The sequence below is a fragment of the Boleophthalmus pectinirostris genome, unplaced genomic scaffold, assembly GCF_026225935.1.
Source record: "Boleophthalmus pectinirostris isolate CB_2022bp ecotype Guang Dong unplaced genomic scaffold, ASM2622593v1 HiC_scaffold_19, whole genome shotgun sequence".
Classification (NCBI taxonomy): domain Eukaryota; kingdom Metazoa; phylum Chordata; class Actinopteri; order Gobiiformes; family Gobiidae; genus Boleophthalmus; species Boleophthalmus pectinirostris.
Window position 1 is genome coordinate 34,157,155 of NW_026571140.1, and position 18,757 is coordinate 34,175,911.

At 39.1% G+C, this 18,757-nt stretch overlaps 1 protein-coding gene across 1 annotated transcript in view; it reads right to left on the reverse strand.

The window, feature by feature from the left end:
* The window catches only part of adamtsl3 (ADAMTS-like 3), a 503,662-nt gene that overhangs the window by 109,849 nt on the left and 375,056 nt on the right, over positions 1 to 18,757 (reverse strand). The window contains exons 8-9 of the mRNA XM_055154339.1: positions 12,705 to 12,779; positions 1,426 to 1,583 (exon numbers count right to left, since the gene is read on the reverse strand). Coding sequence (XP_055010314.1) covers positions 1,426 to 1,583; positions 12,705 to 12,779 — 233 coding nt within the window. The remainder of the gene's footprint in view (positions 1 to 1,425; positions 1,584 to 12,704; positions 12,780 to 18,757) is intronic.

Genomic DNA, 18,757 nt, shown 5'->3' on the forward strand with positions numbered 1-18,757 from the left:
CAGGATTGACCCCTGAGGCACCCCACAGGTCAGGGCCATGTCATCTGAGACACAGTTTCCAAAATGTGATTACAACTTCTGGTGTACTTACCATGGATCTATTAAAATAACTGGATAGGGTGTTGCTGATTGTAGCTGCCTCAAGTTGACGTAGTGGTCACTCACTGGTACTTCAGCGGAAAATATCCACTGAGCTGAGACAGGATTTTTCTCATAGTGCGCAGTGTAATCACAAACTGCTCGTGTTCAGGCTGACAGGACACCTACAACTTTCAAAAATGTTGGATCTTGTTGGGATTCAGAATGGCCAGAATAATTCCAACTGGAACTGAGTCTGAGTCTGAGTCTGACGACAGCTACGCAGAAGAGGAGGTGACGCTCTGTTTACCTCCGGAGGTCGCAGAGTTGCTCAGAAGTGACACCGAGGATGAAGAATTGAATGGATTTAGTGATTTGGAGTGAGATGGAGACTTTGGTAAACTTGTTCTGTTCTGTTGTTTATGCTATAATTATTATTTATTTATTTATAAATATTAATTTATTTATTTAATAATGAACATCTATGACACTGCAGTGTAAAGATGACAGATTATAGGAAGAATGCTAATTTCCATCTGTAATCCTGAGTTCCACCACAAATTTAACAAAGAAAAAACAACAAAAACAAGTGACAGTTCAGTGCCCACAAGTCTGGTTTTCCTTTAGCCACTGTTTCAAGTGGGATTTGAAAGTGGCAAGTTTTAGTCTTATGCCTCTGATTGAGACACAGTTTTTCCGAATGTGGTGCGTCTATGTGGGACCACACAGTTCCCCCGGGCCATGGCCCTAGTTCCCATCCCACTGACAGTTTTTACTTTAATAAAATAGAAGTAGAAGTATCAGAAGAACTTTTCATATGTGACGTTAACAGTCTGTTGTTCTCTGTTCTATTGTTTTTACTATAACTTGCCTTTCAAGATGAAAAGTCAGTTGCTGGTCTAATAAATTTCCCCCCAAAAGTGTGACTTATATATGTTTTTTTCTTCTTCATTATGCATTTTTTGGCTGTGTTTTTGGCTTATACTCCGAAAAACACGGTAGCTCAAAATGCAAACACTCTTTTAGTCCCTCGTTGATACTCGATATAAAACAAAATAGTTTTAAATACCTCTTTACTATGCAGAGGTCTACTCACATGATACTAAATATTTGATATGTTAGTTATTATTGAAGTCAAGGCTATTGGTTAAACACAGCTTTGCCCTTTTTATTTCAGCACTGAGAGACAACTTTTGCAGAATAGAGCCACAGGCAAATGTACGCCTCATTTAAAAGTAATGTTACTGTGCTTATTCCGACTCCGTTCCTGTTTAATTCATAATAAATGGCGAACATGGGGAGATGAAAGGCCCGCGGCTGTTTTTTTCCAGCGGTCCGTGAACTCACCTTAATAATGAAATCTGTGCCTAGGGGGGAGTGGGATTTCAGAGTCTGGCGGTCCATCCCCTTTTGGAAGTCCAGCGATGTGTTTCCTAAAGTGAACGAGCTCGAGGACACTAGGCTTGTCTCCTCTCTCCTTCCTCGCTCAGACACCCACTCGATAACTGTGTGAGGAAACAGGGAGAAATATGCAGGAATTAATGAACAGTGAAGTATTGAAGCTGGAGAACAAGGATTTCAATATGTGCTTGTGTTTGTTTATAGTTTATGTCTTCATTAAAGGGGAACTACGCAACTTTTCTGGAGCAGACCCCGCCACATTTTGGTCTTCACGGCGATGTTGTCTGACACTCTTGGAATGTTGCATAGTAGGGCATTAAAGCGCCCATATTAGGCTATTTTCTGGTGTATGTTATAATGCCATTTCCTTTTGTTTCTTTCACACATGTTTAACCCACAAACCCTGCATATTTAGGCTGAATTCTTCTCTCAAACAGAAACCACTTTGTGATGTCATGTTTTAGTACAGGAAGTGCTCCACTGTGTTTTTAAACTCCATACACCTTCGCTAGAATCATTTCAGTAATTTCAGGCCTGGAACTGACCGTCTCCACTGAACTAAATGTGAATGGTAGCTGGTAATGTTAAAACTATCACTTCATGACATCACAAGGTGGAAGATGTAGACCATTGTTTCCAAAAGACTGGGTCGCAATGCTCAGTTGGGTTGCAAGCGATTTTTTGGGGGGTCACCTTGTCACGATCTGCACGTAGGTCTGCAATATACACAGTTCTACAGACTATTTTGTTCCAATTTGCTGGTTCAATTGAATGTTGAAAAGAAAAAAAAAGTTCTACATTTAATGTCCAAATAATCGACTTATGGATCCTTTCATTGCTGGTTCAATTTCTGTTTTTCATTGTTTAAAACTTGAGTAATACTAACTGTTCAGAGAGACACGATCACTCCATCAACAATAAAATATCCTCATTAATGTTGGTCAAATCCACCTTTATTTTGTGATTTACAAATCATGTCTATTGACTTGAGTCGTGAAGGTTTGTGACTTTTAAAATATGGGTCTCCATAAAAAAAAAAGTTCGGAAAACACTGATGTAGACAGAGTAATAATAAAGGGTGACTCAAACATGTGTCAGTGAAACAAAACACAACTCCATGTACGTTTCTGAAGAGATAACAGGATTCTAACATGGCTAAAAGCTCACAAGAGTCAATTTTGGGTAATATAGAACCTTTAAACCTGCAGGAGGTTGCACAAAGAAAAGTTACAAGTCGAGTCTGTGGAGAGGCAAGTGCTTTCCACAGTCCATAGCAAGAATACTTGTTTAAAAAATGTTCAAAACACCTGTACTGGAGTAAATGCAAATGTTTAAGGCAAAAATCTGGACCATTCCAACATTCCAAACTAATAAAATATCACAAGCTGGTGGTGTACCCTCCTACAGGAAAGATACATAGTGCACCTTTAAATAATAACAATAATAATATACAAAAAAATAATATACGTTAAGTGAGTGTCAAACATTTGGCTTAACTTCTGTCTTTGAGCTGAATTTAGGGAATATCCAGCAGACCTAAAAAACGTACTGTAACTACACTTGGTATCATCGTTTTGCAAGTCTCATGTAAGTCTCAAGTCTTTGACCTCAAGTCCGAGTCAAGTCCCAAGTCAAAGACAGCCAAGTCCAAGTCGAGTCTTGAGTCACTGGCCCATAAGTCCAAGTCGTCTGTTTTGAGCTTCGAGTCATTTCAAGTCTTTAAACCAAAGCACCAAATATAGCTTAGATTTTTGCAATTTACATGACTTTTAGTATAAATTGTACTTGCAAAGTCATAGTATATTTATATATGAGTATTTATAGAATATATAAGAGTTGTAGAAATACAATTCTTTCCTTTTTAAATGTCTTGACAAGATCTTACAGAAAAATACAGAACGAATTCAGATTTAAAAGTGCTTCTCAAGTCTTCTCAAGTCCAAGGCGAGTCTCAAGTCTTAGTCCATTTTATCAAGTCAAATCTAAAGTCCTAAAAATAGTGACTCAAGTCTGACTCAAGTCCAAGTCATGACTTGAAACACCACACCTCTGCTGAGTATAAACAACAGAACTAAAACTATCGTGATTTTCTTTCTTTCTTTTTTTAGTTTTTTACTTGTACGTATAACATAATGATGCCTTATTTGACACCGGTCTCTTGCTATTGTTGCAACTTATTTAGAATTTATTATTACCATTTATATTTCTTGCTCTTTGTTTTTATAATATATTGTGATGTGTGAGCTCCTGTGTCCAAATAATTTCCCTTGTGGGTCAGTAAAGTTTGTCTAAGTCTAAATGCAGTCTCAAGCAAAAGTTCATTTTTGTGCGGTTATTTCTGAAAGTTATAAAATCTTTTTCCTTCATCTCAAAATATGAAATGCGCAGCAAGTTTTGTTTACAGTGCAGGAATCTGAAATTTGAGGTGATGAATGACCTGCCGATTCTTTGACAGCCGCCCAATGATATGAAAAACAAAAAACAAAATGAAACTAAAATATTTACTTTGGGAGAACTTGTGTTTTGCCTTTGGTCGTGAACAGTGTGAGAGGGACACAATAGTTTGTGCTTATCAATCAGTGGGACGGAGATTAAAGCTATGATCAGGGTCCAACGGAAACACCCGTTTTTAGGAATACACAAAGAAACAATCCAAGAAATCTGGATCAATGAGATGTGAAATTAAAACAACAAAATATGGCAAGTGTAATTACAGAGTTAGACTTCCTTAGATCAAAACATAGTGTATTGTTTTAGTAGAATTAGCTGGGAAGTCTGCAAGAAAAAAAATGAATCAAGATTGTACTTTTCAATCTAAGTTAAAGGTGCACTGTGTAACTTTTCGGTTGGGGTCCATCACCTGGAATGTTCCACAGTGTGACATTAAACAACTCTACCTTACATGTATTCAACTACAGGTGGTTTTATTGCTCAAAAACACCAAGAAAAAAAAAGCGCTCTGACTGTGAGCCGAGTTGCCTCTCCACAGATCTGACCTGTAACTTGGTCTGGTTTGGTCTCTATGAAGATAGAAAGGTTTCTCATCCTCTCCTCATCCCCTTCACTCTCCTCATCCTCTCGTCTTTCCTGCTTGCTACTTAGTCACACTTGGTCACACGTTTTCACAAATGTCACTAAAACTATCACCTTATTACTTCGTAAACAAGATTACACTGTATCACTTCTAAAATAGACACGCAACACAGCACCACAAAGGCACAAAGGAAACAGAAACTTGATTAAAAAAAAGTGTGTCTTCGTCTGGTGTCAACAGTGAGACCTTGGGTATTTATTTTTATCTCTGACATTATCCTGTCTAGCGTTCACAATCATAGGTTGCAGATTCATTTAATGCTACAAAGTAGTAATGTAGTGTCTGATATCAGGAGTGGAAAGTAACAAATTATAAAAATGTAATTTGATTTTTGAGGTGAATTCACTTCATTTTAGCCAAGCAGTTGATATTGGCTACTAGGGATGTAACCATAACCAAAATATCGTATCATCAAAAGGCTCACAATAATATCGTGGGGCGTCACAATATATCGAATCACAAGTTCCTTTGCTTAAATGCATGGTTTTATAGTAGCAACATCTTAAACATAGAGAAAACTATTCTAAGTGCAGGATATTATTTTATGTTCAATATGTTTTTTTACTTGAATTCTTGGGATTATGACAGAAATAATTCACACCAAAATCTAGTCACGGTATTTTAAAAGCAAAAAAGTGTCCTATCTCCAATTATATCAGCCTCTTTAAAATATCGCAATGAATATCGTGTGAAATGCATTTGGTGATAATATCGTATCGAGAGATTTGGATATCGTTACATCCCCACTGGCTACCATAAAAACTCTTTGTGAGTAGTTTGCTGAAATGAGTGCATGCTATTCAAGGTATTCTGAACTATAAAAACACCAGCTGAATAAATACAAAAGATATAACTTCAGAACCATACTGTGAAACACTCCAGGTAAAGCAATAACATCTCCATGGAAACAAACTGGAAGCAGCTCCTTCACTAGAAAAGTTACACAGTGCAGATTTAGGCAAGGTTTACACATAGTCAGGTATGTTGAGAAACAAATATTTCCCTCCCTACGTTTTCCAAAATAACATCGTGCACACAGCATCGTTTTCAAAGAAGTTTTCATTTACATCAGCCTGCATAAACACACCATGGAGCGCTGTTATAACTACGCCAAACCTGTGTGCAGCAGCTGGATTAAATTTAAACCTGTAGCATTTATTTCATCACAGTTGTAAGTATTACTCACAAATACCTTGAAAAACGTGCATTAGTGAGCGGGCTCGCCTCTCCACAGATATTTTAAAGAAGTGGCAAAATTGCTGACCTCCGAGCCTCATTCGTCTCTGGTCATGGATATGAAACATCAGCTGTGTGCAAATGCAAACACATGAAAAGTGTTTGCACCAGAAGAACTGTGACTGCTGCTCTGATGTTTCCATGATCATCATCAGAGCAAAAGGTAAATATTGGTCGCACTTTTGGCGTGTCAGCTCCTAAAACTCACTGTTTATCTCATTTTACATGCAAACGAGAAACTGTAGTTTTCCAGAATCTCAGAGTCTCAGAGTCTCAGGGTTCTTAGAAATCTCAGAGTTTTTAGAAAGATTTGTTTTCAGAGGCGAATTCAACGTTTGCGTGTACAAGATGGGTACAAACAAGGGGAAATGTGTATGTGTAAACAGGGCCTTAAAATATGGAGTAAGAAAGCTTTCAAAAATATTCGTGCATACAGAATAGAAATCCGTGCATATTTGGCTGTAGCATAAAATAAATATTTGTAAACTCTCAAATGAGTCCAGTTGTACATACAATAGATCGTGTGTATTTTATCCATCAGAATACGAAATGAAAAGTTATGACGTCAAGAATTACCCCTCTCAGGCTCAAATTTAATTTTAGTAACAGGAAAAAATCAGATGTTTGGGGAAAATGATCATATGGGATAGTAATATACAATCCTTGTTTGAGAGAGAGAGACCTTCACATCCAGTGCGTTCTGGGATGTTACAGATTTGCAGCATTGGCCCGGTGTAGTAAATTAACACTGAAGACTGAAAATGATATGAACGCTAACTTTATGTGTGTACAACTTTTCAAAACAGTGAAAACAAAAAGCACAGTGTAACAGCTTTACAGTGGCAGAACAACATCACTTTTTCGTGTGGTGCTCCAAGAAACAATTTTTATCCTTTGTAAACAACAAAAGTATTTTGCACTTCTGGCAGGCTGTTTGTGTGTAGCCGTTCTTGCACAGTCTGCATCCTCCACGTTTATCAGCATGGATGGGAAAAAAGGCTCCCGAGTAAAAAAAAGCTCATAAAATAGGGATGTGGAGTAAGTAGGTAATTGGCATTTAGTTGTTGCAAATCTGCAACGCCTGCCTGGAGAGGGTTACAATCACTAAATGAAGTACGAATACGAATTCACAGACGGGATTTCACTGTCAAAAATACGTCAACACTTCACAGGCATTATTTATCGAGCAGAAGAAACATCGGTCAAGATGTTTTGCTCGATATTAAACTACAAACCCAATCACAAACAAATCAGGTTCTTTCACTTGTGAATTTTAGATACACAACAGTAGATAACAGTATAAATTTACAACAGTATTGTCACTCGTCTGAAGCAGCAGCCGCTTGAATTCCTTCCGTTGGATATTTTAACATAAATTAGATAATAGACCGTAAACTGACAATGTGACAATATATTTTTTTTTACATTTTAGTTGCATTTCCTTCCTTTTGGCCACCCTGACACTATCCTCGCTCTCACTATAAACTCCATGTAAAATCTGCTATAGTAATCGTGTGGTCAGTGCTGCTCCTTAGTCACGCAGAGACACAGTAAATCGCTCTGGTCCCATTGGCTCAGAGCTGTCAGGAGCAGAGTGTATTAACAGGGAAGCCGTGTTGATTTGTCTGTACTAAGAACTCAGTGTGGGCGTCTTAAACTGACAGTAAATAGGCCAGTTAAACCCCAGTGACAAATCCGTGCACTCGTGGGACCCCGGTTTCGATCGTGTGGTTTAGACCCGGCGTGGTTCGGTTTATTTTCTGTGCAGAGCCTGGAATGGGGGAAACAAAATGGCGCCTGCGATAATGACGGCATGTTTTTAAATGTGTTTGAGGTTTCCTGTGACATCTGTGTATAAATCAGTTTTTATAGTAGGAACATGCACTTATGTCGACCACATTTTTATTTTTATTTTTAACTAATTATTATTTCAGTCTGGTTGTGGTCGGGTAAATATTGGGCAAATGTAACTGGCTGTTTCCACTGGATGTTCCACACGCATTAAATGGTCCATATAATGCAAAACATCTCATCAAAAGCATACCCAGAGTTCTTTTGGTTAATTTGTTCATGTCTAAAACACTGCTCCACTGTGTTTTTAAACTCCACACACCCTGGAATAGCTAATGAAGGGATCAGAGTCCTGCACCGGGTCGAAGGGGACGGGAAAATAGTTGCTGAAACAGGCGGGTTTTAATGTTGTGGAATTTTACGGACAGGTCAGGACTAAATCAAGACTAAACTAGGACTACACCAGGTCTAAACCAGGTCTAATCTTGGACTTAAGAGAGAGAGAACCACAAGCCCGCGTAGCAGAGTGTCCGCAAAGCGCGATCAGGCGACAGCTGTCGTTACCTCCCTGGGGCAAGGAGTTCTGCTGCCAGTCCTTTCACCTGCGGTCACCCGACGGTCTATGTGGGCGCACCTCTGAGCCCTTCCCGACAGTGAGTCCTGGTTCAATTCTGGTCCTGGTTTAGTCCTATTTTAGTCCTGTTTTAGTCCTGGTTTAAGTCCTGGTTTTAGTCCTAGTCCTGGTTCAGTCCTGGTTTAGTCCTGGTTTAGTTTAGGTTTAGTCCTGGGTTTAGTCCTAGTCCTGGTTAGTCCTGGTTTAGTCCTGGTTTAGTCCTGGTTTAGTCCTGGTTTAAGTCCTGGGTTTAGTCCTGGTTTAGTCCTTGGTTTAGTCCTGGTTTAGTCCCTGGGTTTAGTCCTGGTTTAGTCCTTGGTTTAGTCCTGGGTTAGTCCTGGTTTAGTCCTTGGTTTAGTTCCTGGTTTAGTCCAGGTTTAGTCCTGGTTTAGTCCTGGTTTAGTCCTGGTTTAGTCCTGGGTTTTAGTCCTTGGTTTAGTCCCTGGTTTAGTCCTGGTTTTAGTCCTGGTTTAGTCCTGGTTTAAGTCCTGGGTTAGTCCTAGGTTTAGTCCTTGGTTTAGTCCTGGTTTAGTCCAGGTTTAGTCCAGGTTTAGTCCTGGTTAAGTCTTGGGTTAGTCCTGGTTTAGTTTAGTCCTGGTTTAGTCCAGGTTTAGTCCTGGTTTAGTCCTGGTTTAGTCCCTGGTTTAGTCCTGGTTAAGTCTTGGGTTAGTCCTGGGTTAGTCCTGGTTTAGTCCTGGTTTAAGTCCTGGTTTAGTCCTGGTTTAGTCCTTGGTTTGTCCTGGTTTAGTCCTGGTTAAGTCTTGGGTTAGTCCTGGGTTAGTTCTGGTTCAGTCTGGTTTAGTCCTGGTTTAGTCCTGGTTTAGTCCTGGTTTAGTCCCGGTTTAGTCCTGGTTTAGTCCTGGTTTAGTCCGTGGCGTGTTTCTTCTGCTCAGTAAATAAAGCCTGTGAAGTGATGACAGTCGAGTCGCGTCTGTGAATTCGTATTCGTACTGAAGAAAGCGTAACTGTTTCATTTCGCGATTGTAATTCTTGAAGTCGTAACTTTTCAATTCATATTCTGATGTTAACAGGTCCGGACGGGTGCGAGTTTAACTTTGGTATAATCACTGGTTAACGGGCGAGTGCGGTGCTGAACTGCTCGGGTGTGGGCAGGTGCGGGACACTTGCAGGACTCTGGCAGGGATACTCCAACATATTTGAATGAAACAAAACACAACTCCAGGTATGTTTTGTTGAGGTCACAGCATTATAACATGGCTTAAATCTCACAAGAGTCAATTTTGCGTAATATAGAACCTTTAAACATATCTCCATGGACACCTGTAAATGAATAAATATAAGATATATAAGTTTAATCATGTGGAACAAAGCAAAAATATCTCAGTGAGAAACCAGATAAAACATAAACTCCACCGGAAAAGTTGCACACTGAAGCTTTAAAAGTTTGAAGATATTAAAAGTAAAGTTGACATGTTGTTGTCAGCTGGATGATAAGTTTGATTTATTTTCTTGGACCTGGTAAAAGTCAGAGGATAAGGTCCTCTCTGTGTTCTGACAGCTGTCAATCACAGCTCCAGACCTTCTGTCTGTGTCTGGCGTCTGCACAAACTTTAAACACTTTTGGAGTTCTGGAAGTCGGAAAAGTCAGTTCCGCAGCAAACTGTATCAACAATTCAACAGTAGATTTCAAAATACTGTAGATGCAAGGACATATATACATTAATTTTTAAAAAAAAGTATTATCTACCTATATGATGTCCTTGATACACTGTGCTGTAGCTGAATAACAACAAAAGCAGACGAAACTTAAGGTTAAAGGTTAAAACACTCTATTTTAACTGCATGTTGCATTTAGGGATAGAAAAATGGTCTTTTCAAAAACTTGAAAGTATTTGCAACGTTAAATGGAAAAAGGAATAAGTTGAGTTCGAAACTATTTCCCAGTATTGTGTATATCTGGCGCTCAACTAAAATGGATTATTTACATTGTGATTATGTATGAATCTGATGGTGATGTTTGGCTGTTGTGTTCATAGAGCCTATAGGCGAGTTTCATTGTTGACAAAAGCGCGCGTTGCATGCTGGGAATTATTTTGGTCGGCGGCAAGAAACACTAATTCCACATGACGGACGGAGCGAGAAAGCACGTAAAGGGTATTGATCCTGGTTATTTATCCACTTTAACGGCAGAGGACTGAAGACGATTTGACCAGAAGTTGGTCATAAGCATCGATGGACGACAAATCACCCTTTTCAACCCGTACAAAAGGTGGACCAAACCAAATTTCTTTCTGGTCTGAATCGCCAACTAACCTGGACAAATATTCACTTCTGCGATATCCACAATGACTTGGTTGGAAACTCCTGGGCCATTCACAGCAGAAAAGATGAAAACCTCCAAGAGTCTCGATGTTTTGTTGAACTTGTTGGAGTCCACGGTTTGTTAGGATCTTCTACGTTTGCTCTGCGAATGTTTGAAAGCCGTTTAATTCGCCGTTAGCGGTTCTTTTCACTCGGAATACGAAAGACATTTTCCTTCTTCTGTGCTTCTATTTGTGCATCCGATAATGCAAGAGGAATTTACCATTATCGGGGATAAATACACGAGGTTACGCACTGTGTTTGACCGCTGTCGTGTTTCTTGCCTCCGACCAAAATATTTCCCAGCATGCAACGCGGGCTTTTAATAACAATGAGTGCGTTTACATGCACATCAATAACCCAGTTATGATCGGGTTTTTTGAGTATCCCGGTTTCTTGATGGTGCATGTATACGCAGTAACCCGGTTTCAGTAACCCGGTTATGGCAGTATCCCGGTTATTAGAAACCGGGTTACTGTAGCTGGTTTATTCCGATAGTAACCGGGTTACTTGTGGCATGTATACGCAGTACCCCGGTTACTGCAACATAAAGTTGAGTGCGCATGCGTCCAAAAGACACTTTCCAGCCTTTCACCACAACAGTAGTCACATAAATAAATTGACCAACATAAATAAAGTGACCAAACGAGTGAAATGACTGTAAAATAAAGAGCTGCGCTAAACCTGCACACGTACAATCTGCACTCGTACGACCTGCACTCGTGTGACGCTGAAAAGCTAAAACATGAACTATCTCCTATACTCTATATGCACGGAACACACTTACCATCATTAGCGCCTCTTCTGTCACAGAAATAACACACATAATCCACAGAGTCGTGTCATTTAGTCCAAAAGAAACTGATCACATCAGCGGCACAAGGAGCGAGTTGTTTTTATCGCCGCTAACAGTTTATGCTAATTAGCCAAACGGTCTTAAGTTTCGTTTCTGTAAAACGTAAACAAATGTGATCACAGCTGAATTATCTGATCAAACGGGCTGATGTGGCTCTATAGTCTTTATGGTTTATATGTTGTAAAGTTGAGTTTATTTATGCAGAAGATTTTAATGAAGAATCTGCACAGTGGATTGTGGGAGATCTCGTAGCTCCTTAGCTTCTTATGCTAAAGGAGCTCACGGTTTGTATTTTTCCTGGTTTATTAAATTGATTTAAGTTAATTTTTGCGCCTGCGCATTTGTAAGATTATGTCAAGAAACCGGGATACTCCATTTGATCATATATATACGTGGATATGAGTGTCCCGGTTTCTCAGTGCGCATGTAAACGCAGTAACCCGAATACTGACATAACCGGGGTATGGCTAATAACCAGGTTATTGATGTGCATGTATGTCAGCTGAAACTCGCCTATAAAGAAGTGGACTAATGCCAGACGTACACTGTGCAATATTTTCGATTGTTTCACTCAGCCCCCAAAAGCTCAAACTGGTACGACAGTCAAAATCACGACCGAGTTGCTTATTTACAATTCCGACCGCAAGTATCTTTGCGACCAAAGAGCCAATCAGGAGCGACGCTATAGAAGGCAACGCCCCCTTCCTACCTGCAACTACGATTTAGCAGGGGGCAGGTGCAAAGTTGGTGGGAGTGAATTCAGCCAAAGAGAGCAACTCATTGGTCTGTTATTAATGTTTATGTCTTGATTTGGGGATAAAATCGCAAAATAAAAACCCCAGGATCATGTAGACTGGATTAATACGAACATTTTACGACCAAAATGACAAACCTGACAGCAGCAGTTACGGAGAGAGGGACAACTGTTTCTCAATAGCGTATGAATCGAAGCCAGAGCCGATGGAGCCAGAACCACACCCATGCTCACACTCTAACTGGATCACGGCAATCTGCAGGTTAGCTCTGTTCATTTCTATGCCCAGTCTGTGGTTGTGTTCTATATTGCGCCCTTTGATTAGATGTTTTTCGTGTGGGAACAATGTCGTCTTATCTCATCAGACTGTATACATTTACGCTGTTTATTTAATCAAGGTAATCTTTTTCCATGCAACACAGCTTCATGTAGGTCATATTTAGGGGACTGTACAGCAGCTTCAAGTCTCCTCATGGTGCGCTATGTGGGTGCTGGTTGATTTGAAGGGTGCTATTTGAAGGGTGCTGTGGATTGTGCTCTTGTGTAAACGATCACTCACTCATTGTGGCCGGTCCTTTGGAGCTGACTCTGAGAAAGCGACTCCCCACTGGCACCTCCACTACAGTCTTCACAGCTGAAACACAGAGCAGAGTCGGTTAGAATTAGGAATGTAAGAAAATCATGATGTTGTATTGTCAAAAGTCTCACAATAATACAGTGGGTCATCACAATATATCAAATTACAAGTTTGTTTTTGTTTTTGTCATTGTTATGGAGCAGCAAAATCTAAAAACAGAACTACACAGACCATGATTCTTTGCTCTGTTTCGGTCCAGTCTACATGATCAAATAACACCTATTAAACATTCTGTGAGCAATAATCTCATTGTATTCATTTCATACTTAATGCTTGTTACAGTTAAAGTGTGAAATGTTCTGCTCAGTGACCTTGGATGCTGCTTGCTAATTTGCTTGATAATTTTTCATGAAGCTGCAGAAATTCCAGACGCTTCTCAAGGAAAAACTATCAGTTAAAGATAACATTTATGAATGGACAATACAAAACTTGTTCAATGAGGTTCATTTGGTCTTACAATATTTTATGTTATTAATGAATCAATCATTGCATTTATATAGCGCCTTTCAAGATAGTGTAGCCACAGCTGCCCTGGGACCGACTGACAGAAGAGAGGCTGCCAATCTGCGCCAATCTGACCAACACCATCACTCACGCACAGGCCAATTTCAGACTGGGCAATGTGGGTGAAGTGTCTTGCCTAAGGACACTGATGCCCCACTATGGCTCCTGAGTTTCCCAGTAGTCTCCCATCCAAGTACTAACCAGGCCTGGCACTGCTTAGCTTCTGTAGCTTCTGAGATTTGACAGGATCAGGCTTTGACAAGCTGGTATGGCCACACTTATTAGGTTCTTTTTTCAGATGAAGAGTTTGTTTTCATACATGACAGGACGTGATGTTGCTGTGACATGTCCGGTCAGCTGTCGTCCTGCCTCCACTGGTAGGAAGACAGCGCCAAAACCTGTATAAATCAGCTGACTGGACACATCACAGCAAAGTCGCGTGACCAATCTGAGGAAGAGCACTAGTGAGCAGTCGAAACTGTCAGGTATGAAAACAAACTCCTGGTCTGAAAAAAGAACCTAACATCATAAAATACAAAACTTGATTAGACTCTCAGACCCTCAGAAACTCTTTGCTAGACACTTACAGACTCTAATTATTATTTTTTTGTGCCTGTATGTCACCCTGATGCTGTTAATCCATGCTGTAAAATGAAAGGTACTGCAGTATGATCTCTGTGCCTCTGCGCCTGTTTGGAAGATACAACAGAAATCTACAACTTTTAAATCTTAATTATTTGGATGATGACGGAGGAGTATTCACAACTGTGTTAGCCTTCATAAAATATTGCAATAAATATTGTACTGTGAGATGGTTACTGTGAAAATATCGCATAGAGCAGGGGTCTCCAACCATTTTCCTTGGGTCAGCTACCTTTACAAAACAAAAATTCCAGAGAGCTACTAAATTTAGCAGTCATAGGAAATAAAGTATACATAAGAGCCATGGCAAGACTTAGATGGGGTACAGTTAGATAAATAATGGTTTATGTTTTATGTATTATTTATGAATGATGGATTTACAATAATAACAGGCATTTAATTCATCAAATTTGAGTTATTCAGGACAATACGTGTAATTCAGAAATCCCTTGTTGAGCTACTTGGAAGGGGGTAGAGAGCTACTGGTAGCTCCCAAGTTACAGGTTGGAGACTCCTGGTATAGAGAGATTTGGATATTGTTACATTTCTAATTAGTGTACAGGCTAAAGGCCAATTTTCCATCTAAGAACAGACTAAACATACTGTGTGTGGTTTGCAATAGGGCTGGGAATCACATGCTGGCAGTGTTGGGGAGTAACAGATTACATGTACCGGAGTTACGTCACCAGAGTACAAATTATGAGTAACTGTATTCGGGTACAGTTACTGTTTAAGTGAGTGATAATTGGATTACAGTTACTTGTTGAAATAAACTGATTACACAACGGTATTTTCCTGTTTTCACATTTTGGCTATATCCCTTTTTTTTTTTTCTCGGTAATTCACTCATTGCCGGACACTAAACCAGGTCTAAACAAGGTCTAAAGCAGGTCTAAACCTGGTCTAAACCAGGTCTGAACCCAAGTCCAAACCAGGTCTAAAACCAGGTCTAAAACCATGTCTAAAACCAGGTCTAAACCAGGTCTAAAACCAGATCTAAACCAGGTCTAAAACCAGGTCTAAACCAGGTCTAAACCAGGTCTAAACCCAAGTCCAAACCAGGTCTAAACCAGGTCTAAAACTAAGTCTAAAACCAGGTCTAAAACCAGGTCTAAATCAGGTCTAAACCAGGTCCAAACCAGATCTAACCAGATACCAGGACTAAACCAGGACTAAACCAGGACTAAACTATGTCTCAAACAGGATTTAACAGGACTAAATCATGCTGTGTGGACCGTGTCTCCTCCTCTTCTATCAATAATATTTTTAATTTGGTTCAGTAAAGTCTGGGCTTTTTATTTTCTTTTATCTGACAAAACATCTTATGTTACGATATCCTCGTCTTTGCTTCTCTACAGCAAACCAAGTAATCCAAAGTTTTCAGATTACGTTACTCACTTTAAGTAATTTAATAGATTACGTTACAAACTACATTTTGGGGTATATAATCTATAATCTGTAGGGGAACACATTTTAAAAGTCACCTTCCCAACACTGCATGCTGGGAACACAATAATATCACAATATGACAATACAGGTGACAATCAATATATTGCACTTGATACTCTGATATTTTACTGTTTTTAAAGAACCAAATAGATTTTAGCAACAATATTCCTTTGTTGTACAAAGTTACAAAGTTAAATACATCTATTTTAATTAACAAAACAATGAATACATCAAGTGTGTTCCATACAACAATTTTCCTTCGACTAAATAAGCAACAAAACACTTATGAGGTCACAAAAAACTGCTAAAAACCATCGAAAAATACAGTAGGTCATGATAACAACACTGTATCACAAAATTTCAGGATATTTTGATATTTTTGCACACCACCAGTTTCCAGTAGAGCTGAACGATTTGGGGAAAATATCTAATGACGTTTGTTCTGACTAGTGTGGCAATTAGAAAGACATTTGCATTTATGTTTTAGGATTCTGTCCAGGAGAACTGACAAAAACACTGAAATATGAACTGACAAACAAATACAAGAATTACATTTCAGCACATGTTTGTACAGATCGAAATTAGCACTTTTTATGCAAAATAAGACAGGATGTTTTGTTTTTTCTGTGTGAAGGAAATGATGGTACTTAAAAAAACTACAGCCTTTGCGGTTTGCTAATTTCCAACTATCCAAATTCCATTGTGATTAATCACGTAGACCAAGTTTGCAACTATGATTTTAATTGCCTGGGATCCAATACTTTATGAAGATATATGAACAAATATGCCCACTTAAGAAGAAAATGAAAAGAAAAAAAGAAAAAGGGGAAAAAAGGAGGAAACAAATATCAGAGTGACAAACATTGTGGAGTTCTGCAAAATATCAATGAGTGAAGCACCAAACACGGTTAATTTGAGGTGAGAGAAATTAGACCTTGCTAAAAATGATAGATGATCAATAAGCAGGGATCCCACTCTTTTTCACTGACAAAATTTCTAAACTTTTCCATGACATGCTACATACTGTTAGCCTGATTCATCAGTCAATTTCACGTCATGGAAACTGTCTGACCTTGCAGCATTAGGATTCGTTCGCTCGACGGTAGGCTGGTACTTTTTTATATTTAATTAACCAATCGCTGCTATTTGGTCACGACGTATGTAATGTGCCGCTAAAGAGGCAAACTGGTATATTAAGCTTTTCCCAAATCCCGTAGGAAGAAGGGCAATATCGTCTTTCCACTTGATAAAATTCACCAAACATTGTCTTTATTCCGACTTTAAACCCTCGATCTCGGGAATCGTTGCCAAAACAGAATGTATTGTATGGCTCTTCGCTGATTGGCTGATGCCCGAACTCGCACTTTCAGGCTTCTTGCAAACCGTCTAGTGTAGAGAGAAATGAAACTGAGCGGAGGCACTAGATGGCGTCACCCTGGCTAACATACCGTAGGTTTCCAGGAAGAATAGCTGAGAGCTGATAGCTAAGGTCAATAAAAATACAATCAATCAATCAATCAACCTGTCCAGGGAAGACAGGTGGAATTTATCACTGGTGCTACAACCTGGTACGATACATCTCTCCTGTTAAGGTTAATGTAGATCAGTGGTCTCCAAATTTTCTTCCTGTGAGCTACTTTTTGTAAAACTAAAATACCAGAGAGCTACTCATTTTAGCAGTCGCAAGAAATGTTGTAAATACAAGAGCCAAGGTAAGCCGAAAATGAGGTACATAACCCACTATCAGTTATCAGTGCACAAATTTAGGCATCAAAATGATACATTTACCAAGGAAATAGACATTTAATCAAGCAAATCTGAGTTATTCAGCGCAATATGTGTAATTCAGGAATCCTTTGGGGAGCTACTTGGAAGGGGTTGGAAAACTACTGGTAGCTCCTGAGCTACAGGCTGAAGACCCCTGATGTAGATTATACACTGTCCCTGTCTCATTAAATAAATACAACTCTAAACTCTTTTTCATAACCTAAAGTGAATTTTACATGACTTTCCGGCACCGTATATGTGTAGAATTGATTAGACTTTTAAGGCTAAATATGAAATGTTAATCCTTTCCACTCACCTTATGGTTTAGTATTATCGTTTTTAACATTCAAAATACTGTCAGTGCATTTATTGTCATCTCTTTTAAACAAAAGGTGTACACGTTCGGAAATAATCATAATAGGCTAATGATAACTTAACAGAACGATGTAGTTGCGTGAAAGAGATACTAAAATTCCATGACTTTTCCAAAACTTTCATTGAATTTACAAAATTCCATGACTTTTCCTGGCTTGGAAAATTACATTTTCAATTTCCATGATTTTCCAGGATTTACATGACCGTGGGAACCCTGAATAAGCTTAAAAAAATACAGAGATAGAAGAGATGGCGTGATACAAATTAGTACTGATAGCGTTTCTAGGTTTGTTACTAGTTAATCTATGTTATCTTATAAAATTACTCAAAATTACTTCATTAAAATTCTGCATGTGTAAAATTCATTCCCCAAAATACGTCATTTCTTGTATTTTCAAACCGCGTCAGTCCAACCCCGAGCCAAACAGCGCTTCTATATTCCACCTTTTACATTATGAATTCACCTGTAGTCCCCACTCCCCTGGCATCTCCTATGCTTTTTATCTCACCTTAACACAACTCCTGTTTTACATATTTTTTTTCATCTAATTTAGCTTTTCGCCCTCTACCCCTCAACATACTTCAAGGTCGCTCTACCACGCGTGAACTGCATTATATGAGTCGTGCGCTGGTTAAATTGTCACTTCTGATAAAAGCGCGGCGCATTGTTGCCGTGGGAATACATCAAAATGCAAATGAGGATGTGTAGGGACATATTGATGCTCTGATAGGAGGTCTCTGGTGGGATGGTCCGGGTCACGGGTTACCATGGCAACAAACAAAAAAATGAATTATTGGCTGAATCCACTGTGTAGCTTTAATACTAATGTGTGAGCGAGCGAAACGTAAACAAATATATCATTTTTTTTATGACAAGGGATAAAAGAATCAGTATTCAGGCAGTTTTGCTGGTTGTAAACAGGAAGAGTTGACAGAGGGCGGGAGGAAAGGCACTAACAGCTAACAAACCGGCTTGGATTAATTTATATTCATCGTTGTAAATAGTAAATAATTGCAAAAGCGTTTTATCAAAAGCGGAGGAAATGACAGGAAACTTTGTAGGTGCGTGGAGGAATGGGTGTAGTGCAGAAAAGGGGGGAACTGATAGAAGAAAGTGCGCCTCAGTGTTTTTCATGTTTCACGTTAAATGAAAGCAAATGGAGCTAATTTGGTAATGCTTTATAACACTGAATTAACATTAAAGGTCCCAGCTTATGTAAAACTGTCTCTTGTGAGCT